Genomic DNA, 23904 nt, shown 5'->3' on the forward strand with positions numbered 1-23904 from the left:
GGGCAGCCCACGATGATGAAACTCCAAAGAGTAGATTGCAACAAAACAAAGATCCTCAGCTTATAAAGCTTCCAGGTGAATCATATAGGAACGGTTGCTGGAATTGGGTATGTCTAGTTTAATGAAGAGAAGGACGAGGGGGGACATGATAGCAGTGTTCCAATATCTCAGGGGCTGCCACAAAGAAGAGGGAGTCAAGCTATTTTCCAAGGTGCCTGAAGGCAGGACAAGAAGCAACGGATGGAAACTAATCAAGAAGAGAAGCAACCTAGAATTAAGGAGAAACTTTCTGACAGTTAGAACAATTAACCAGTGGAACAACCTTCCTCCAGAAGTGGTGAATGCTCCAACACTGGAAGTTTTTAAGAAGAGACTGGACAACCATTTGTCTGAAATGGTATAGGGTTTCCTGCCTGAGCAGGGGGTTGGACTAGATGACCTCCAAGGTCCCTTCCAACATTATTATTATTATATATAGAGGTCTTGTGGCAAATGCTTTTGACCCAGAAAAGGCAACCCAAAAAAAAAAACACCCAAAGAGATTTTTAAAATGTCAGCAATCCAGGAATGCTGGACATGGCTTATTCTATGAAACTGTTACCCTCTGGCAAATGGTAGCAGATGTTTCCTATAGCTGTGCTGATAAAGGTGTTGGAAGACATTCCAGACAACTATATTTTATTTTGTGCAATGACATTTTGTGTTACTGATGTATGAATACACCAGGGGTCTTCAAACTTGGCCCCTTTATGACTTGTGGACTTCAACTCCCAGAATTCCTCAGCCAGGCAAGATTTTAATCAGGGAGTGTGCATATGGGTTGTATGTGTGTGGGTGTGTTATGCTAACAAAATTTGTGTATGTGTACACAAAATGTAACAGGCAGGATGTGTAATGGTCTACTCGGGCCACACGACCAGAAGAGAGTCAGATGGGGATGTTGCAATTAGCAACATGCCTACCGGTAGTTGCTGCTCAAATAATTCTCTAATGAGGATACATTGTGCATTTTTTTTCCTCTGCAGCCCACGACCCATTCCAAGGTATTTTCAAAGATTATTTTACTTTCACTGGCTTCTTCCACCACAGTCTCAATTTATTTTGTTACTCAAAAGTTAGACTGTTCACAGAGAGAGTTTCATGCCTCTTTACATAATCACTTTCCAACATTCCAGTGGATTAGAAAGAGGGGAAAATTAAATTTTCATGTAGCCACTGGATAATCAGTCTAAGTATCATTTGCAAACTATACGCTAAGCATCTGCTGGGGAAGTTATGGCACTGGCTGGAAATCTTAAAATCCTTACAGAAGATCAAAAAGAACTTAGTTTATTAGATCTTAATGGTACAGCATTTGACAGAGAAATATAACCCAGAGATAACCCAGGAGTAAACACAGTAAACAATGGTCTACGTAAATGGTGGTTTATCTTACACTATCTACAATATCATACACCAGGAACAATATCCATACACGTTCTAATACAGCAGGATCAACAAACCACAGTTACAGCAGGAAAGGGAAGAGAGAGAACACATCAACAGAGCCTTCCCTTTATACAAAGTCTCTTAAAGAGACACAGACCCTGCTGAGTCATTCCCATCATTACATCTTATATCTTACATTACATAAGCTAGTTAGCTGCTAAATCAATACCTTGACATAGTCGCTCAAGTTGTTTCTGAACACAAGCTTCATAAATTTTAAGACTGCACTGGATATTTCCTCCAGAAACAACCTCTAAATCAGAGGTGTTCAAACCTTGGTAACTTTAAGACTTCTGGACATGGCTGCCTTGGGAAGTTGAAGTCCACAGGTCTTAAAGTTGCCAAGATTGCTCTAAATAAAGTTTGAGATCTCCCCCCCACTAATCTGACTACTTTTGTTCCTCCACCAGTTTTATTCAATACATCTCTTAGGGTTGGATGAGGCCGCTGTCAAACCACAGGAGAAATCCAACAGGCCCCAATATTATCTCTTTATATTAATTGTTGAGTTTCAACAGTTTCAGACTTCCAGAAATATTATTATTTTATTTTAAGGCTATTATCCCAAACTCTCAGAAGAGAGCATTTATTTTGGACTGGACTGATCAATAATCCTAACAAAGAGTTAATTGATTGACCTAGATTTGGATAATCTTGTCTTTCATACACTTGAGCATACAGTGTAGTATAAAAGAGTATTACGCATCAGTCCATACAAGCATCCATAGAATCCAACAATTTGGTGAGAATGATGAAACATGTGTCAAGATCTGCCCTTGACATATGTTTGTGACATCATGATGCAGATATAAAAGAGGTGGAGTTTGCATTTTTAAGTAACAACACTTGTTTCATCATCCATCACTTTGGGTGCTCATGCTAGGCCATTTAGCCCAATGCCCCCACTTTTTTCCCCCAAGTAATAAACTTCCAGATTAAGCAAAAGGGATTATGGACAATTGTTTTCTATTAGCATCCAGTAGTTAACAGAACAGCACCTCTGGTAAAGGAAGGTAATATTCTTGACATACATTCTCCATAAGGGGTGGCGCTGTGGGTCTGCAGTTAAGATGCTGGGCTTTGTCGGCTGGAAAGCCGGCAGCCCATGTTCAAGACTGAGCACCATGTGACAGGGTGAGCTCCCATCCTCACCCCATCTCCTGCCAATCTAGCAGTTCAAGAGCATGCAAATGTGAATAGATAACTAAGTACCACTTTGGTGGGAAGGTAATAACGTTCCATGCACCTTGGCATATAGTCATGCTGGCCACATGACCACGGAAATGTCTTTGGACAGCACTGGCTCAATGGTCTTAAAATGGAGATGAGCACTGCCCCCAATAGTCGGCAATGACTAACGGAGTAAAATCTGCAGGGATTCCTTTAGCTTACCTTTACATTCTCCATAACTTTGTCTAAAGCATGCTGTACTATTATTCAACTTCACTTGTTCTAATTCTAAAGCTTTTCATATTCATTGTGAAAGTATTTATTTATTTTTTACTTGGTGATTAACTACAATCAACTTTAATTAGAAGACACAGACATCTAACATTTTGCAATCTTCGTATCATGTATCTTTTGTCAGAATTCAACTTTGCTTACATGGGCTTTCTGCACTTTCTGCAGCTACTGACCACTAGGAAAAATAGATGTTGAGACAGTTGGCTGAGAGACTCTGCACTTTTACTTCCTCTCCTTGTCTAAGACCCTAACTTTGCACATTGTTATGTAATATACATCATTCATTAGTGATGGGGGATGATTTTTTATCATTCCTTCTTTTCTCAGTTCAACTCTCTTTTATCTCTGTGCAGTTCACATTTTCAGCTGACTTGCTCTCCCTCTGTAGACATCAGGATCTCTTGGCTGTAAACACACTTAAATCAGTGAGACTTTCCTATCACCATGTTCTATTCCTAAATAAAGCTTACCTTTATTTCACTCAAGCCCCAGACTCAAGAAGGCTTTCTCAGAAAAATTACAGCTTTAGCATTCCTCCCTCCCTCCACAAATTCTTTCTGCTGTGCAAGGTTACTGGTCAACATCTTTGACTTTTATTTACCATGTTCCCCAAATCCAGTCTTTTTTTTCCTTAAATTATCACCCTCAACTTCTTTAGACTCTTTTTATCAGAGAATCTGATACTGCCTTTAACTAATCTTTGGAAAAATGTGATTAGAATTGTACATCATATTCCAATAGGCCCCTGTGGTTTCGCTGCTTTTAAGACTGGCATTATTGATAGCTTGATTCACTGATTCATTCGTGCATTCATTTGTTTGCTAACTATATTTTTATGCTGTAAAGCTCTGACATTATTCTAGATAAGAATTATAATCTGAATTCCAGACCTTTTTCTGAATAATTTCTAATTAAAAATAAGCACATCCTAAATCTAAATCCTAAATCACTTAAAATATCCTCTTGATTTTAGACTGGAGTGCAGTGGAGGTCTTCACTCTGAGTCTGTGATACAGGTGTGTTCAAGAAGCAAGTTGTGCAAATTGCTACACAGGCTTGCTGCTTTAAAGATGTCCAGTATGCATTCTCATATGGAAACTGAGGCCCTTTGATGAATGACCTCTTCTCGTTGTGTGACTGAAGGCAAACTAGTATTCTATCTTCAGATATGTAAATCACCTCCTTCTAAAGACACTCGGCCCCTCCCTATCTGCATTTTCTTAAAGAAATATACGGTAAATGGCTAGCTCAGCCGTAAAACACAAAGGAATGATGATTCAGATAAGTATAGACACTGGAAAGCAAGGACATTTGATATAACACTGGCTGAAGGAAACATCTCCACCAGAGGTGTTCTAGAAGCTCTTTGTTTAACTTAAGAAATCCATTGTATTCACCTCATTACCTCACTCTCCTGACCTCATTGACACATATCGGCCATAATGCAATCAAATCATTCACTATATTGATTAAGTGTATATTGTAAATGTAAATGTATAATGTAATTTATATGCATCCATATCACAGACCTCAGTTGCTGAAGTAAACTAATTTGGACTTCAAATCAAATCAATATTTTATTGATGGCCAATAGATCAACATAAAGGGATGGGATGCCATCATTAAAAAAGACACAAAGGTTATATGTGTAATTATATGTTACAGATGCATGTACAGACAGAAAAAGAAGAAATGAAAAAGTAAAAAAAGAATTATAAAAAGATATAAAAAATATATAAGTTAAAAACTAAAAGGATATGCAACAGTAAGAATCTAAAACAAAAGGTAAGATATTAGGGATGGGTATAGGGAAGTAAAAAGGTAGTATGTGGAATCTATCTCTATCAAGTTACAAAGCAGCCTAATACGGCAAACTAGGCAGTTATNAGGTCCTTTGAGTACTTAGGTTTGCCAGGAGGGAGGAAGAGTAGCTACCTATTGTCCTAAGATATTTAAGAATGACAAATGAACTCCTCTGTGTATTTTCAACAATACCCAGAGGAGTTCATTTGTCATTCTTAAATATTCTTTCAACAATGAAGTCCCCATGAGCTTTTGTACTGAAGGTAAATTAGGAAGACCCCCCCAATATTTGGTACAGGAGACCTGTTCTCTCAATACCTGAAGTGGTAAAAGAGGAAGTAAAGAAGAAGACTTGTTCAGACTTGTGGCCATCCATCTCTGTTTCAGGAATGGCTCTTGGGTCTTTTGGCAAATGCCATGATTTTAGCTTTTCTGATAATCGAATTCCAGCTGGTCTTTCTTGCAGGACTGCACTAGTGTCCCCACTGCTCTCTTGAAAGCCTTCTTGAAAGTATTGTTGCATCATCTGTGTTTTCCAGAAAATGTTTGGGAGTGAAAATCCATGTTGTGGAGCGGGCTCACCATAAAAACTGAATAAGAGTGTGGCCAATATGTAGCCTTGGTTGGTGCCTTTCTGGTTTCAATGGGATTGATGAGAGGAGCATACATACTGAATGAAGCAGACATTCGTCAACTTAGCAGGCCTCCAACGTCCCGCATAATTTAGCTTGGGATATAAAATAAAATGCTGCTTTGAAGTCTATACAAGCAGCATAGACAACGGTTGTGTTGCAGGTTCAAAATGGAGTCCAAGAGACTGATCAGTGGTGGATCAGGCTTTCCTAAAATCAGTGTGTTTTTCTGCTTTGGAACAGTGCACTGATCTCCAGTACAAATGAGCTCCTAAACTTTCTATCCCAGATTTCAAACTACATTATTATTTGAAGATAGACTTCAGTACAACCATTATATTTACAGCTTAATATCAAATACTTGCACTACTGAGTGATTATTGTGACTGCCTTAGCCATTCTATGTTACTCTACTCTGGAGACTTCTGCTACTTTCATGACTAGATTACAACATTCAATTGTCCAGCCATAATTATCTCCATCTATGCACATGCTTTCACTTGTAGTCTGGCTTTTCTGTTGTATGCACAACAGCTAGAATCAAAATTTAATAGCTCTTGCAAAGTCCAAAAACAATTTGATAGTTCTGCTGAGATAAATCAATCATGCAGTGGAGAAGAGAGATAGTTGCATCCTGGTAGCAGGGTAAGAAGGGACAGCCATTTTAAAAAAGCAACCATGAAATGCAACACATACATTTGTTGCCTTCTGAATTAAAACCATTTTTCCCAATTCACTGATATGCTTAGAACGCCTGTCACTTTCTTTCTAATTTCATGTCATGCCTTGCCAGTTTTAGTAGCTTATTTCTAAGTATTACAGCTTCTTGCCTTCATCCGTTAGGATCATCATCTTTCTCACCTCTTTCTACGTAAGCATTTCAGCTTAAGCAGGAAGTCTCCTTCAATAGTGTGTCTCCTTGTTCTGTTTCAGACCCTGCAGCCACAACCAGAAAGCGCAGGAATACATATCACAGAAATATGCCTGCCAGAAGAACCGGACTTCGATCTGTCTATGTATTTTGATGAAGGCAGTAACCTGCTCACATCTTAACATTTTTTTTCAAAGTGAACTAGGGACTTGGCAGCCAGCTCATGATTTACAAGTTAGGTTCACAATCTGTCTGCCCATAAAACAGTGCCTGGCTCACTCTCTCTTTTCATAGTTTAAAACGGAAGGACTGCAAAGGGTGATTATAGCCTTCATAAATCTAATTCACACAGAGAAATATGCACATGGGCATAGGTTACTCAGTCTTTGGGCAGGCATATGCATTGTAGCAGAGATGAAGGAAGAACAAATGCAATGAAGTTTAAAAGGAAAGTAAACAAGATTATTAATTAGCCTCAACATATGTCATAGTAGCTCCTCCGGGAGTCTTCTGTCACAGGCTTTAGTACAAAGTGACAGATTATAATTTTTGGCCCTCAGGGGAAATTTACTAGCCTTTGCAGAAGAATCAAACAGAATAGCCAAAATTAAGTCTGGTAAGGCATTTTCAGACGAACACATTTTGTTGAAGTACAGTTTGGTTCATCGGATACATGGAAGGGCTAAACTGAGGTAGGACTTAATATGGGATAAGATAAAGAGGGAAAGGGGAGGGGAAGACAGGGTGGTCATGCAGAGGCAGATTATATATGAGACAGGCTACAAGTATTTTAAAGCAACTACCTCTTTCTTTTACCCTATCACCACCTTATTTTACTCTTGTTTCTTTGATGTATATTTATGTATATGTACCTATACAAGCCCCTACTGCTTTTCTCTTTGTGTGAGAATGGCTAATTTGCAAATGGGAGTCAATTAATTTACAAATAGCTTTTTAAGTAGACAATCTATTTATTATTTTATTTTTTATTGTTCGAATTTATATCCCGCCCTTCTCCTTGCGGACTCAGGGCGGCTGACAATCAATTAAAAACGCCAATAACATCACAAAATTTAAAATTAATTAAAATGAAATATTTAACTTGTCTAATTTAAAATATAATTAAAACCCCCTCTACAAACCCCTCTTAAAAATTACCCTAGGCCAGTCCCGCTTGTTGGAATAGCCATGTCTTGAGGGCGCGGCGGAAGGAAGGGAGATCAGGGATCACCCTGATCTCTGGGGGCAGCTCATTCCAGAGGGTGGGAGCTCCCACAGAGAATGCCCTCCCCCTTGGGGTCGCCAGCCGGCACTGTCTGGCCGACGGCACCCTGAGGAGACCCACCCTGTGGGAGCGTACTGGCCGATGGGAGGTAATCTGTGGCAGAAGGCGGTCTCGAAGGTATCCTGGTCCGCTGCCATGGAGCGCCTTAAAGATGATAGTCAGCACCTTGAAGCGCACCCGGAAGGCCACCGGCAGCCNAAAATCTTCCCAGCTTAACACTTTTCTTGCAAAAAAGAGAATCAAAGAGGCAAAGGAAATGGAAGAGACAGAAGTTTCAGCGGCCATGAAACAAGTATGAGAGCAGAAGACCGTAAATATAGCAAGAAACAGATCTGCCTTGCTCTGCCTCCAGCCAGGACCTTTAATGGCAGATCTTTTGTCTTGCTGAAAAGATGTCTAGCTCTAGAACTCAGCCTAGCTCATGAGTACAAAAAGTCCCTGTGGGAATGAAGGAGGCCACCGTACAAGAAATTATCTCGAATGGCTACTCTGAAGCTGAGGGGAGTTCATCCTCAGTGGCCTATGATCATCATGAAAAGCCCTGGAGAAAATATGCAAAAGAACATTGGGTGATACTAATAGATCTATTGTACAAGAGTAAATGTGCCACAACACTCATTGTGTGTGTGTGTGTGTGTTTTACAAAACGCATAAGAAATGCACACACCATGTTACATACATGAAGGGTATTTTTTTTACAAGAGTGGAATCTCTACCATCCCCTCTTGCGTTGAGTGTGGGGAAAAAGAAGTTGGACTGAGCTGAAACTATTCATATTGCTTTGACATTTCAGGCACAGTTGAAAAACATCACTGTGTTCATAGATTGCCTGATCATATTGCCCACACAACTCACAAATTAATTTCCGTCCCATTTCTCCTAGCCTTCCTTGAGTGCGAAATATTTCTAGTTTCACTGGTAAAGGGGAGGACAAAGTATACGACCGCTAGAAGCTGTCCTAAGTTCTGTCCAGACGACCAGCCTTTCTGTTTTCTCCTATTTGCAGTTTAAAACTGCACAAACAGGATCGATCTGAACAAGGATCTCAGAATGCTGTTATGTGCAGTGACATAGTTTACTACTACTGGTTTACAGCAATGATAGAGAATGAGCAGTCAAGCAGGGGATGATCACAGAGAACTGTCGGCCACCCAATACTCAGCTAGCGTGTGTGCCTTTCCTCAGAGTCCTTATGGAAGCCCAGAAAGCGCCAATGGGGAGACACCGTCATTGCAAGAGTGGCCTTTACTGTTTGAAACATTGGAGGATGTGGGCATATCATGTAAGTCAGACACAGCCTCATACAGTCAAGGTGGGTGGGTTATTTCAGTCTATAATCTGGTTTGTATATCTGTCTGGAAAGGCCATTTGAGCAAAATCCTTGGCCAGTCCATTTTAACTGGTCATCTATAGGTAGTATTTCACGTACAACCATTCACTTAACAACCGTTTGAACTTACAAAGGCGGTGAAAAAAACCTGCCTTACAACTAGTCCTCGCAGTTATAACATCGCGGCGTCCCCGTGATCATCGGATCAAACTTCAGGCTCTTGGCAAGCGGGATGGTTTTATGAACGCTACAGCTTCTTATTGTCAGGTGTGATTACCATCTGCAACCTTCCCAGCTTGGCTCTCAACAAGCAGTCAATAGAAAGAGCTATACTTGCTTAATGGCCGAAGTGATTTGCTTAGCATCCCTAGCAAAAAAAAAGGCCGTAAAATCAGGAGCATCTCTCCTGACTAACAACCACTTTGCTTAGCAATGGATATTCCAGTCTCAATTGTGGTCATAAGTCGAGGACTACTTGTATTTAACTCAACTGCTTGGTCCATCTAACGGAGACTTACAAGGTTTCAGGAAAACGTATCTCCAGCCCTCCAAGAGATTAATCTTTGACTCTTCCACAGCAAAGCCTATGCTTTACTACTAGGGTAGTGTCTGTTGAACTGTCTATCTATAAACATCGCAATGCAAAACAATCACAAGATTCTAGCAACCACACAGCCTCCTTGATTTTCATAAGGAATTTGGTTTTGGAAAACTGCTTTGGAACTTCCTTCTCCTAAGGATAAGGACAACAGAGCAACAATATTAAGACATTCTAGCATTCACAAAGCAATCTGGCAGAACCAGAACTTGATTTTTATTTATCTGTATTTATACTTCTCAGTTTGGTCCCCTGACAACTCAGAAGAAATCTCTTCTTCCTCTGAATTTCTTTGGAGAAGAAAGGAAGTTTTTTGGGGAAGCAGTTTTTTTCTTTCCCAAAGGACAACAAAAGTTGATATCTACAGCCATCATCTAATTCTAAAAAGCAAATCAATTTGTGTTCCAATCTGGGCAAAAATATATTTTATATACAGTATATATATTCACCTCCACTGCCACCTCCTCGCTTTCACCTTCACTTTCCCATCAGTTGCCCAGGAACCTGATCCAGATAAATTTTACGCAGTTTTAAACCTGATTCATTTTTTATCATGAGAGAAGTGGTGCACCATCAACATACCTATTAAGGGAACTGAATCTGATGTGGCAGGCATTATTTCTGCTACAAGGAGCATAAAAACCGTCAAGGACAGAAGAACAGTTATACCTATAACAAAATGGTGAAAGAGACAAAAAGTGAAGTCATGAATGTTTTCCACTTTAAAGGTCATTAATAATGTGCACCTTCCATTTATTAGATAAAGAAATGTACCTAGATTAAAGGAAATGTGTGTTGTGGAAAAGTTTTAAAAAAATGTTCTGCACATTATGAAATTACCATTCTAATATAATTTGAGTAACAACAGATTTCTTAATCTGCTTCCTTCTTTTGAATCCAATTTTGAGGAGGGCCAACTGGCAGGGGAAACAGTCTTATAGCGGACCCTCCCCATACATATAGTTTCACACACGGCAGGTGACATTAAAAAAAGGCTTAGAAAGCAAAACCGAGACTAAGATGGTAGAATTCTAGATTGTAGTATTTCTGGAGGAACATATGAGCATAATCAATGTAAATGCTTCCCTATGTGTACGAGATCAGCATAGTAGAAGACAGTAATGCTGAAAGTCTCTCTCTCTTAGGTTTTCACTTAATCAATACATTGAAGGATATTTGTTTATATAAATCAAAAAATACAAATCACCCTTGCAGGGATGCAGCCTTTATCAACTCTTACTACCACATCCTTTTCTACGTATCTAAACTCTGCATTGTCTTAATCCTTACCCAAAGATATTTTCTCTCCAGAGTCAGCTGGAAGTAAGAAAACAAGCAGTGCTAAGCCTGATATAAGGACGCAGGGAATCAATAAGTTCAAGCCATAGTAAAGGGTGCGACGGCGCATCGTAACAGTGTAAGTTACATCTGGATATGGCTCTTTACAGCATTCATAGTACAGCTCATTCCTTTTGCCTGGGACACCTGCACAGAAGCAAATTGGAAATATAATAAGAGTAGAAATGTGCAGAGAATTTCATTCTGGAAATGGCTGAACAGTCGACATTCTTGCTAACTGAGGGCAGTCAGGGATCAGACCTTACGCAGTCTGATGTCTTCAGATGTATTGAATTTAGTGGTTATCAATTATGAAAGTTGAAGTCTAATAAACCATGAGGACACTAGGTTGAGAAAGTCTGGCCTACACTCTTCCTATTAATGTGTTAGGTCATTTCAGGTGGTGTATGAAATCACGGTTTGCTAAAATTAGCTATGATATCTGAATGGATAATATGTTTTGAGCTGAGGCAGCAAGCATGAATTTAGACTTGAAGATTGGGAGACAGTTTGTAGTCATGTAGGGCTCTATGGCTTAAATATGAGTTGTAATTCATATACAGTACTTTATTTCCTTCCTACCAACTGTTTATTTATATCTCTTGTCTAATCTTTGCATTCCCTTAGGTCTACATCTTAAGAATTAAGTCAATTCCCAGTTTAGGAACAGGAGAAGAGCCCAACAGAACCCACCAATTCATTCGTGGTTTTGTTCATTCTGCAGATTACCATGTATTCAATATCTAATCATTTTGATGATTTTACCCTTTAATTACTTCTTAAAGTGTGGGGAGGTTGTGGTCCTGCAGATATTGCTAAGCCTCAGTATTTGTGAGAAATACTGAAAACTGAATTCCATAATATCCAGAGAGCCAAAGCTTATTTAATGCTTTTATCCCATTCATTTTCAATAATTCTTGTGAACACCGTAATATTTAGTAATTCCTGTGAACACCGTAATAAACACCGTAATAGGAAATAATGTGAAAATACCATCTCTGGATAAATACTTAGCTTTCTCATGGCATTAATCTTACTCTGAAGACATATGAAAAAATCCATATAAATCTATTAAGCAGCCCAAACATATCAGGTGAAGAATTATGGCAATAGTCAATTTTCCTTAAAAAAAATTATCTAAGAATATACAGTAGCCATTACTCCTCTGATCAGTTTCATTTGTAAGGCATAATTCTTCTTCAATCTGTCTATCAAATTGCAAGTAGCAATCAACCATTATTACAATGTTTAGTGATAGAGCATAATGAGTTGTAGGTCTCAAGCTATTTATAGGACAGCAGATGGAAATGAGTTTTGTTGTTGCTTTGTACAGAGTCAATGATATTTCCAATTTTAGTGGTTCTTTCACCATCCCTCTTTGCATATTTTGGATCATTTTTATTCAGACTATGGATTAAGCAAGCCTAAAAGGCTTGGCTGGAAAAGTTCAGTAGCCTTTTTTTTTTTTTTTTTTTTAAAGTCAAGACTTTTCTAAAAATGCAAACTACAAAAAGCTTTGCAGCTTTTGAGGGGAAAAAAATCACCTAAACACAGATTTCAGTGTGAGCAAGAAATATATAAATATGCAGGCACTCATAACAAGAAAAAATAAAGATTTTTCTCCCTTCCCCTAGGCAAAGCTGAATTTAGCCATAAACTAATCAAGCTACAGCTTAAGATGTCAATGTCTAAAGGGGGCCTCCAATATTTCCAATGTTCGTTTGTCATGATTTTATTATAATTTCACACATGAAAGCCTCCATAAATTAAGCTCTCCTGTATGGCTCATATGGCACTTGCTAATTTGATTAAATTATGCATTCTTTCAGCAGGCATTCACACTTTCTGTTCACAGGGGGTCTTTCTCTATCCCATCCTGGGATTGTTATGCATCTTGGCAGCATTCTTGCCTTGTTTACTTGTTATATACTCTGCCAAATACAGTCCATAGCTTAGGGCCTCCCTATGTCTAAATCCAATTCTGGCTCTGGGCAACAGCTATAATAAGTTAAGGATTAAATTCTGGGATTTTGTTATCATTGGAAATAACTTTTGCGGCACACATCCACTGCTGTCACAGTCGATCAGCTGAAGGAACAGCATAGATTTCTCAGGCCCACCTCCAAGCCTATGAATATTTTATATAATCTGACAGAAGAAATGTTTTGAAATAAAATATGCAAGTTCTTAGGGGGTTCAGTTCTTAGGGTGTCGGGAAAGTGCAAATTGTAATCTGAGCTGAAGCCATAGTAGATGAATCAAATGGGGCCAATACACTATCACTGTCGACCAAGACATCTCAGAAATATCAGCGCAAGAGACCCTTTTGCAACTCTCTCCTTTCTTAAAAATAAAAACTGTGAAAAAGAAAAAAAAAGTACGCTGAGTTTGCAAGGATGGAGAACCTCTTTCTCTTAAAAGAGTGGCTGATCTACAATTGCTAGCATACAAGCCAATAGCAAAGCATGCTGGGAATTGTAGTTCAGCAACATCTGAAGCATTTTTGTTTCCTGAAATGATTTACAGCATACAGATAGTTTACTTACCGTTACAACAGTTCATTTAGTGACCATTCAAAGTTACAATGGCACTGAAAAAAGGAACTTATGACCATTTTTCACATTTATGACCATTGCCCCATCCCCATGGTCATGTGATTTACATTCGGATGCTTGACAACTCGTTCATATTTATGACGGTTGCAGTGTCCCGGGGTAATGTGATCATCTTTTGCGACCGTCTGTGCTAATGGGGGAAGCCAGATTCACTTAACAACCGTGTTACTATTTTAACAACTATAATGATTCACTTAACAAATGTGGCAAGAAAAAGTCGTACAACGGAGCAAAGCTCACTTAACAAATTTCTCACTTAGCAACATAGATTCTGGACTCAATTGTGACCGTAAGTCGGGGACTACCTGTATGTAGTTGGAAAGCAGAGTTAATATATTATATTTGATTCTGCGTGTTACAGGTTACTCGGGCTGGAGGTTACTGCCAAGGAGGAAAAGTCCAAGTGCTGGATAGGCAGATGGATAGGAGATAAAGCATCCAACTGGATGGTCGGTCCTTTTGCGGAGAGGAAGCATGTGACCTGAGACTGGAAAGCTTTTTTTAAAAAAGCAATGAAAAAACTAGCTCCAAACTGATTCCATGAAAACCACAAGGGCACAATCAAGAAATTTTCAAGAGCTCAACTTGATTTGAAAGAGTCTTTATCCTAAACTTGACCTACTTTATTCCATTCTCTCAAATCACAAGGTTCAGGGTCCTAGGAAAGATATTTCTTAGTGGCAGATGTATGAGTGATGCAATATTTATCACACACCTGATAGAGGAACACCCTGAAGCATGGCTGGAGTAGCACCACAGAAAGAGATATATAATTATCCCTCGCTAACAGGATTTTAGAGAAATCTTGATTTGGATTCATTAAGCTTCCTTAAGAAATTCAACATACCTACTAAATCCCATTCGCCATTTGATATGTAGTTAGAAATATCAGCTTCTAGCATTTGCAGATCAAGCAACCAACCATTGTGTGTCCATGAACCAAATTTCAAATTGCATTTCTGCACATCAAAGGGAAACCAGCGGACATCGATGTAACATGTGCTTTTCAAGATGCCTGCAAGGAAAGACAACGTTAAATTGATTAAGACAAGAGTAAAATGGGATGAAAATGCATGTATATACATTTATGTACATTTACATCAAACATTAAAGGGGCTGATGGTTTTAAAGTGTGTTCCAAACTCATCTTGCTAATAAAGTAAATCTGTAATTTTAAATTTTAGCTGCACTATTTGGAGGAGAGTGCAGCAAATATAAAAGTTAACAGAAGAAATATCTAGAGCAGAGTTTCCCAATCTAGGCAACTTTAAGACGTGTGAACTTCAACTCCCAGAATTCCCCAGCCAGCATGTCTTAAACTTGTCTTAAAATTGTCAAGGTTGGGAAATCTTGCTCCAGAGTATCAGTAAAGCTCAAAGCAGCTTTGCCTCCAGTGTGCGGATCTCAAATTCTTCTCCATAGTAGTATGTACTGATACGAAGACTGTATATTATCCATATCAGCCTCAGCAAAAACAGCTGAATTGCTAGCTGTGGAAGTTATTCGTACTGTGAAACTAATGTTCTCACTGCAGTGCCTCACATTCTTTGGCCACTGGGATGTTTCAGAAAAGCACTTAGCTCTTTGGTATTTTGAGTTTGTTAGTTTATTATATTAGCTTATAACCTAATGTTTTTCAAGTGCTGCAGGTGAGAATGAAAAGTTCCTACAGTAACCTGTTAAATTCCATGTCTGGAAAGTCTGGTGGTATCAGATTGGTCTTCTGATATCACCTTACTTCCCACACGAGATAAATGTTGGGCTCTCAGAGATGTTGTTTTTCCTGACTCTGAATAATTTGTCACTCAGGAAGACAGAAAGTATCATCAGTGTTTCTAAGCTACGTTCATACTTATTGACCTTAAAACCTAATGATATCCATCTTGGTGACTATTATCAAAATGCAAACTGGCCACGAACATCATAAAAAAAGAAACTGTTTACTAGGATTAATGCATTGTTTGATTATCTTTTCCAGAATCTTCCCAGGTATTGAGGTCAGGCTGATAGGTCTGTAGTTTCCTGGATCTATTTTTTTCCCTTTTTTGAAGATGGGAACTACATCAGCTCTCTTCCAGTCCTCTGGTAGTTCCCCAATACTCCAGGATCTTTGAAAAATATAGTTCAGTGGTTCTGAGATCACATCTGCCAGTTCCTTGAGAACCATGGGGTGGTAATCCATCTGGTCCTGGTGATTTGAACTCATCTAGGCTGGACAGGTGCTCACTTACCATTTTCTTGCCTATCTTAACTTGTGTTTCTAATCTGTTTTTTATGGTACTGTTTTTGATAGATTGGACTGTTTTTTCCCTTTGTGTAAAGACAGATGCAAAAAACGAGTTAAATAGTTCTGCTTTCTTCATGTTGCTTGTCACATTCTTGCCACTTTCCCCCACTAATGGACCAATCATTTCCTTAACTGTTTCTTGTTTTTTACATGTTGAGAGAAGCTTTTTTTGTTATTTTTGACTTTGGTCACAAGCCTTAGTTCATTTTGAGCCTTAGCTTTCCTCACTTCATCTTTGCAGGCTTGGGCTATTTGCTGATATTCTGCCTTAGTTATGTGCCCCTCTTTCCACTTTTTGTACTTGTCCTTTTTATCTTTCAATTTGTCAGAGAGTTCTTTATGCAGCCATGCTGGTTTCTTTAGAGAGATGTTATTTTTCTTCTTTGTTGGTATTGTGCTAGACTTTTATTATCTCACTTTTCAAAATTTCCCAAGCTTCTTGAGTTGTTTTCCCTTTGAGGATTCTCATCCATTGAATCCTTCCCAAGCTCTCTCTAAGTTTATTGAAATTAGCTCTCTTAAAGTCCAAGACTCTAGTTTGACTGTGTTCTATTGCTTGTGCTTCTCTAATGTTGAATTCCAATATTGCATAATCACTTTCCCCCAAGGTTCCTGTGGCTTCAACACCTTCTATCATTTCACACTGTTAGTGAGGATTAGATCCAATATGGCTAATCCCCTAGTTCCCTTCTCTACTTTTTTGGAGACAAAGTTGTCTACTAGGTTTGTCAGTAATTTGTTTGATCTTCCACTTGATGCAGAGTTTGTCTCCCAGTTGATGTCAGGGTAATTAAAGTCCCCCATTACTATTGTGATGTGCTTCCTACATATCTTAGTTAGCTGACTAGCAAAAAGTTTATCTGTTTCCTCTGTTTAGTTGGGCGGCCTATAGTATACTCCTATGGCAATATCATTCCCCCCCCTTTTATATTGACCCAAATGCATTCAAGACAGTTTTCATCATTGTTGTGTTCTATTTCTGTAGAGATGTAGTTATTTCTTATATAGAGAGCAACTCCATCTCCTCTTTTGTTTGGTCTGTTTCTTTTAAATAATTTAAATCCCTCTAGCTGGGTGTTCCATTTGTGAGTTTCATCCCACCATGTTTCCGTAATGGCAACAATATCATATCTGCCCTCATTTACCTGAATTTCTAGTTCACCCTGTTTACTGTTCATACTCTGTGCATTGCTGTATAGACATTTGAGTCCTTTATGACTGACTCTGTGTTTACTTTCTACATAACCTGTGTGGTGCCTGAGTACCCCTATTTTCTTACCACCTGTTTGGTTAGTGCACCTTGTGTGGTACTCGCTATTAAGAGCTTGATTTTGCTTGACAGCAAGGTTGATATTCTTGTCCACACACACATCTATGTTACATGCACTGATAACCCTATAATTTTTAGATTGCCAGGGCAAGGATGTTTTGTATCAATTAACTCATTGTCCCCATTGTTAGGAGTTCTGTTTGAATACTTTTTAAAAAAATAATAATTATTTTTTACAGGTGAAGTAAAATTTGACACAGAGTTCTTATGGTGTCCATGACTGTATAATGGTCAAAGTTGATCTATATCAGGGGTAGGCAACCTTGGCTCTTTTATGACTCGTGGACTTCAACTCCCAGAATTCCTGAGCCAGCATGGCTGGCTCATGAATTCTGGGAGTTGAAGTCCACGAGTCATAAAAGAGCCAAGGTTGCCTACCCCTGATCTATATCTTTAAATCGAGATCTACAGTACTGAGGAATATCACATTTAAAGATAACTAACATGCATGAATCATTGCTACCAAGTTACAGAGTACTGCTTGTTTCCAAGTAATGTGGGGTCATTGCATCCTAGCAATGCAGCATTAATTACTTTCTAGCAATGTGCCCAATAATGGCACTGGTCCTTCCTTACTGAGGTGGATCTACTGAAAGAAAATTGCTTAAGAGAGTTTGGCTGCAGAAAGGTAAGCAATATATTGTGGCAGCGGGATTAAATATCCTTTACTCCATTTGCATTTAAATTGCATTACATAACACTTTATATAATTGAAGCATGTCTTGGTTCAAAGTACATAAATCTGTCAACACCCTGAATAGTTTCGTCCTCTGTGAAAAATGTAGCAAGATGCTTGTTCGATAAACTTCAGTGGAAGACTTCAAACTTCGGTGATAAACCATGAGCGGAATATCTTAACTATTTGAAGCTGCATTTATAATGCGTGAAACAAAATAACAAGGAAGCACATTTTAGACTGATATGAATATTGATTTATCATTAAAAATAAATAACACCATAGCTAAATTTTCTCTTTGGGTTTATATCAGCTCCTTAACATCTTTTTCTGCAATAAAATGTTCTCTCTAATTTTGTTTTTCCCAAAGGACTGTCTGCTCTGACATAAATACTTCATGTCTAACCAGCAATTAATATTTATCACACATTGTTTGTCACTTAATTATTTCATCTTTCGCTGACTAAAAATAAAAGAAGAAAAAAAATGAGGTATCGCCAAAATTCCTGACATAAAACATAGAGCTCTATACTCTATGGCGGTCCATTTGAGACTTAAATTGACTTTGACGTGAAATGCTGGGGCTCAGCAAACAGGAGATATGGTTACAGTTTTGCTTTCCGTACAAAAATGAAGTCAGGAATGTGCATTCCTCCTTCAACAAGAGGACAGAAAACCCTTCTTCCTGATGGGAAGGAAATTAAATTTTAGGCTGTTTACAAAAAGCCAGCACAATATTTCCAGCATGGGCACAAGGCCATTGAACTAGCCTTCTAGTTCAGATCAGTTTTCCCCTCCGTAATATCATTCATGTTCAGTGGGCAGATGGGATCTTTTTTTATTACCTCTCCCGTCACCATTAGCCTGAATTTTTATCAAATCACGTAGGTGGTGGCAGGGCTAGCTGACATCAGCTGGAATTTGAAGCTAAGCAAAATCATCCCTGAGTAATATTTGGATCTGTGAATTCCAGGGCTGTCAGCCAACAGTAGTGGTGGGGTGTTGGAACGCTCAATGTGAGAAATGGATAGAAGTAATTGAGAAGTGGGAATAAAAGCTTAACTCTTGCCAGCACCCGTGCAACAGTTCTAATCCAACTCATATGAAACCATAGATTGTTGAGGAAAGCTGGTACACAAAATCACTGTTCATGAGGTATTTGTTCTCCTGCTTTGATGTAAAGGTTTGATAGCTCATTGTAGGATTTCATAACATGTAACCCAGTGAAACAAAGGAGAGGAAGAGAAAGAGGGACAGAGAGAGGGATAAACAGACAGAGAGGGAGAGACAAAAAGAGAGAGGGGGCGAGAGAGAGAGAAAGAGAGAAAATACTTTTATTTCAAAAATATTTCAATCTTTAAAAAAATACCCTTTAGAAGTCCACATGACTTGCTTCTGAATAGATGGTCAAAGGTACTATGTTAACTTTTAGGGAGTCCTTAATGTGTTTATTCTGTATAAATTGTGTTTCAATCATTAAAAGCAACCCTTTGCTCTTTTACCTGAGAATAAATCCCACTGAACAAAGACAAGTAGATATGGATAAGACTACTTGGCACTTTCAATTCACATTTTTCTCCACAAAAGCAACTTGAGGATATATGCATAGCATACTGATAATATAAATTGTGGTGGTGGAATAACTGTCGTGTTTACAAAGGTTATGCCCGATAGTTGGGTACTTAACCAAATTCACCCCTATTCACAAATAAGAATGTTTTTGTGCATCAGCAATTACAGAATAGTCTAATAATGAAGACGTACCCTAAACATTTTAATCTATAGTACATTCACAGATATTCCTTCCTTCCTGAAGAATTGATTAAAAACTCTCTTACCTGGAGGTATATACTGACATGATCCCGAATAGTTTACCAAAACATTTGTATGAAATGTTGCATCAAATCTTTCATCTGCACTATAAAATGCATCAGAAACAATTAAATATTAGTTAGAAAAATACAGAAAAATAATAATAATAGCTATTATCATTTGAGTCTTTTTACTAAAGGTATTAATTTTAGCAGAATTATCAGAATACACATGTAGTGAGTAGAGTGGGGAATATAAATTACAAATCACATGCTTCAGCTATACACATATAATTTCCAATTCATTATCAGACTTTAGTTCTGCAATATATAGCAATTAGATGAATAAGCTTAAACCACTATATTACTCAATTAGAACTTCAGAAGATTAATTAATGAAAGTCATTTTTTTTTCTGTGTGGCTGGGACTTGATGGCACTTTTGTGTTGCTTTCTTAAAATACTTTTCCCTTTGGTACACAGAAACATTAATCTAAAATTTAAAATGATAATTATAAAATGTTTCATAATAATAGTATTAGCTTACATCCTATCTTTAAGCCTATCAAGCAACATCTGCCTTTTCCAAATCCTTGGGGAGGACTCAATAGGAGGATATAAAAGTCAAATATAGTCTAAACATCTGGCTGACTGTGCAACCAGCCATAATAATGATAGCAATATTCACTCTTCTAACTCATAGGAGTTCTAAAAAGAGAATTCTGTCATCTTTTAACTGATGGATCATCTCAGATGTGCAAATAGCAAACCTGCAAAAGGATAAGCAAATTCTATTCATTTACCACTGCTGTCAAGTTTAAGTTAATTTTATTAATGTGTATTTTAATGCCTTCTTTTAGGATATAATCTTTAGTTAAGAATCACATTGTTTTCATTTGTTTTGTTTTTTTTACTGTCATAAAGAATAGCGTAACGCATCATAGCACAGCACAGCATACTCCAAAGACATCTGTAGCAATTCTTTGATCTACAAATGCTTTCCATCTCCAGCTCTCTAGCTCTCAACTGCCTCTCCACTCCTTTCTCATCGACACCATAGATCTGCCTGTTTTCAGATCTTTGCTGAGCCTTTGCTTTAGTTTTCTGCAGCTTATCCTTCATTTACTTTGATATCTCACATGTCCATTGCCATGCTGACAGACTTTCTCCTTTTGTCCAACAGACACCAGATAAAAAGCATTCTAATAATTTGTTCTGTAAGTAGCTGATTCCACCCCCCCACCCCCCAACCCACAGAAAGATTCTGAACAAGGGAGATATTCTCAATATTTGTTGAATGAGATGGGCTCAGCCACAACAGCCTCTCATCTACTCACAGTCAGCTCTGAATGGAGCAAGAAGCAAATAAATTTGATAACTGTTGACCATTGCTAATGATCATATTTGGTCAGCAATGTTCTGATCGACCCTGATAAGCTTTGGAAGGAATTAAATTTGAGGTGCTTGAGATCCAACCTAAATTGCAACAAGACCCATCTTAGTCTTTGAGATGTTCACAATTAGGAAGTGGATGTATCCCACTCTCCTATTGTTCCTCTTAACTTGATATTTGGAGGCAGGTTGCCGAAAGGGAAGGTTGACTCTTCAAGTCTAATAATCCTTCACTGAGCTTTCCTCCATGAAATTATCTAATCTTCTTTTAAAATCATCCAAGTTAATGGTTGTCACATGTTTTCTAGTAATTAAATCCACAGGTTACATTTGCCTTACAACAGGGGTGTCAAACTCACAACGTCACGTGATGTGTCGCGACGTATCGTGACTTTTTTGCCATTGCTGGCAATGGGATGGGCGCAGTTTCGCCATGATGCATCCAGCCCGCGGGCCAGCAGTTTGACACCCCTGCCTTACAAGGAAAAGAATTTACCACATTGAATTATTTGATTAGATGAACTTGAGTAACCACAGTACTATTCTGCAAGTTTTAAAAAATTACTTCATACATGATTGCCTTACCTGTTGTACAGAAGAATATCTGGCACCCAAATCTGATCAGCTGGAAATCTCAAATTCTGAACTCCTGGATATTCATACTGATCCCATGACAAATATGCATCGATCCAGTACTATGGAGAAATATATACCGTATATTTACTACAGCACCTTAAATGCTGCCACTATATAAAATAATATGAGGGATCAGTGCCTTCACCCCTGTGACTCATCACCTCTGTGATGAGATATATATCAATTTTTATAGATGAAATTGCCATTGACCTACAGAAAATGATGATGGAAGATATTTGGGTTCATGGGGGAGACTAGATATGCTATACTTTTAGTAGTAAATTGACTAATACGCAGAGCATTTCCGTTTCAAAATCCTCTTCTGTTTTTTAATTAGTATTTTTTAATTGCTATTTTTCTTGACGTAAAACTACCTACTTTTTTGCTGGGCTTTTTTTTTTTAAAAAAAATAATCCATTACTGCTCTGTTTTATCATTATTCTGAACACTTAAAATAGTGAAGGAAAGAAAAACAGCAATTTGGGAGTAAATGACAGAAAGTACAATGATAGTAACTGTTTCCCGCTCACAAATAGGAAAGCAACAGGCAAATTGGCATGATAACAGCCTCAGGGAAATTTCCAGTAGGAGAGCATGGTAAACTGCAGCCCATGAGGACTCTTCTAAACCAGAATTTATTCAAACCTGGCAACTTTAAGATATGTGGACTTCAACTCTCAGAATTCTCCAACCAGCATGCTGGCTAGGGAATGTTGGGAGTTGAAGTTCACATATCTTAAAAGTTGCCAAGTTTGAAAAAACACTTTTCTAAACTAAGTCTGTGTAGTAATATACAATAACACTGAATACAACTGTTAGGTTAATATTGGGAAGATTATGGGCTAGGTAGGGTAGAGGTATAGCAGTCACCCAAAATGGCAATCAGAGGATTTGATTTGTTTGTAATTCCTAGTAGGATCAACCAGATTATATCACATTCTGCATTTCTCTGACAGCATGCCTTATTAGCAACAGAAGCATTAATAAGGAATATAGCGAGAAGTACAGGGTAATGTGGAGCCTACTAAATTAGGGGTTGGGAGGAAGGACAATTTGCAGTGTTCAGCTTTCAGCACAAATTGAAATCTAGCTTCAACATTAATCTGGCTCAGACTTCTTCCAGAAATTATTCTGCTTTGTCTGAAATCCAATAAAGCCAAACCATTCATTACTCTAACCCAAGAATTATAACTAACATAAACTTTAAATATGCAGGATTTATTTTCTGCTTCAGCCACTCTTTTCTCCATCTGGAGAATCTGTTCTTTGGCAAATAATTAAATTCAGCCAATGGCTCACCCAGAATAAAGGTAAATTTACTCACCATCTGTAGCCATGCATTTGTTATCAAGACCTGGTTCTTTTCATCCTTAAAAAAATAGGAGGAAAAATAATTTAAATGAGCAGTTTTCTTAATTATTTATAAATCAATGGTTTTAAAAGATGGGCTCAGGAGAATTCAGAACGAGTACACGTAGAGCCTACAGACATTCAAATAGGCTTATTATAGACTGTTTTTATTGTTCTAATTATTAAAAAACTTGGCAGATGAGGGATTGACTCACTGTTTGTATTATTCTTTAAGAGTGGCAAAATTCTGCATAGCTCCTGATTCTTTATAGCAGTGCTTGAAAAATTCATTGGTAATATATTTTAAATCTATAAATGTTATTCCGTTTGTAAGCTTTAAGTATAAAAGTATATCACTCTTAAACTCTTTAGGATGAATTGGTGGCTAACTGGGAAATGGTCTTTTTTTGGTTCTAGAATCGCAGTAGCTAATATAAAATAGATATGGATGCTTTTCATAAATGTTATACGATTCTTTTCCCTCATTTCTATTTGCACAATTGTTCTATAGCTGCTATATTTACCGCTGCATTTGATTTGTTACATATCCAATGACAGTAATGAAAAGTATTCCTTCAATTAATGGGAATTATTTTCCTAGGACATTAAGAAAAAATAAATGTGATTAAAATCACACATTTTAAAGATAGTGTGGGTATCTGTTCTACACAAGTGGGGCCTGTAGCCCAATAGCTGTTGATTCCATTTTTCATAAATAATGTACTTTTGACCATATGAAAACTGACACTTTGAGAATGAAGGTCTCAGTGAACAAAGGTAACCTGCAGAGAACTTTGTAGCATTGAGTAGAACACAGAGATGTGCTTCTATCAATAGATGCACTTTTGCTCCATGGAAAACCAAGTGACATTGTTTTCGCCCCAAGCATCTGCTTTGGAAGATTCCCCAATCTCCTAAAGCAGCTTTTGAGAGCTCAGGTTATTGAGACAGAATGGGAGGAGAGAAATAGTTCTGTAGCAAGAGAAGTCTGCAAGCATG

General features: G+C 38.0%; 1 protein-coding gene across 1 annotated transcript in view; it reads right to left on the reverse strand.

Annotated features, from left to right (window-relative positions):
- Positions 1–23904, reverse strand: part of LOC107294843 (neuronal acetylcholine receptor subunit alpha-7-like) — a gene marked incomplete at its 3' end in the record, with an annotated part of 77108 nt that overhangs the window by 6980 nt on the left and 46224 nt on the right. The window contains exons 3-8 of the mRNA XM_015824108.1: positions 22880–22924; positions 21505–21614; positions 19556–19635; positions 14272–14439; positions 10762–10956; positions 10054–10140 (exon numbers count right to left, since the gene is read on the reverse strand). Coding sequence (XP_015679594.1) covers positions 10054–10140; positions 10762–10956; positions 14272–14439; positions 19556–19635; positions 21505–21614; positions 22880–22924 — 685 coding nt within the window. The remainder of the gene's footprint in view (positions 1–10053; positions 10141–10761; positions 10957–14271; positions 14440–19555; positions 19636–21504; positions 21615–22879; positions 22925–23904) is intronic.

The sequence above is a fragment of the Protobothrops mucrosquamatus genome, unplaced genomic scaffold (genome assembly GCF_001527695.2).
Source record: "Protobothrops mucrosquamatus isolate PMUCROS unplaced genomic scaffold, P.Mucros_1.0 scaffold2126, whole genome shotgun sequence".
Lineage (NCBI taxonomy): Eukaryota > Metazoa > Chordata > Lepidosauria > Squamata > Viperidae > Protobothrops > Protobothrops mucrosquamatus.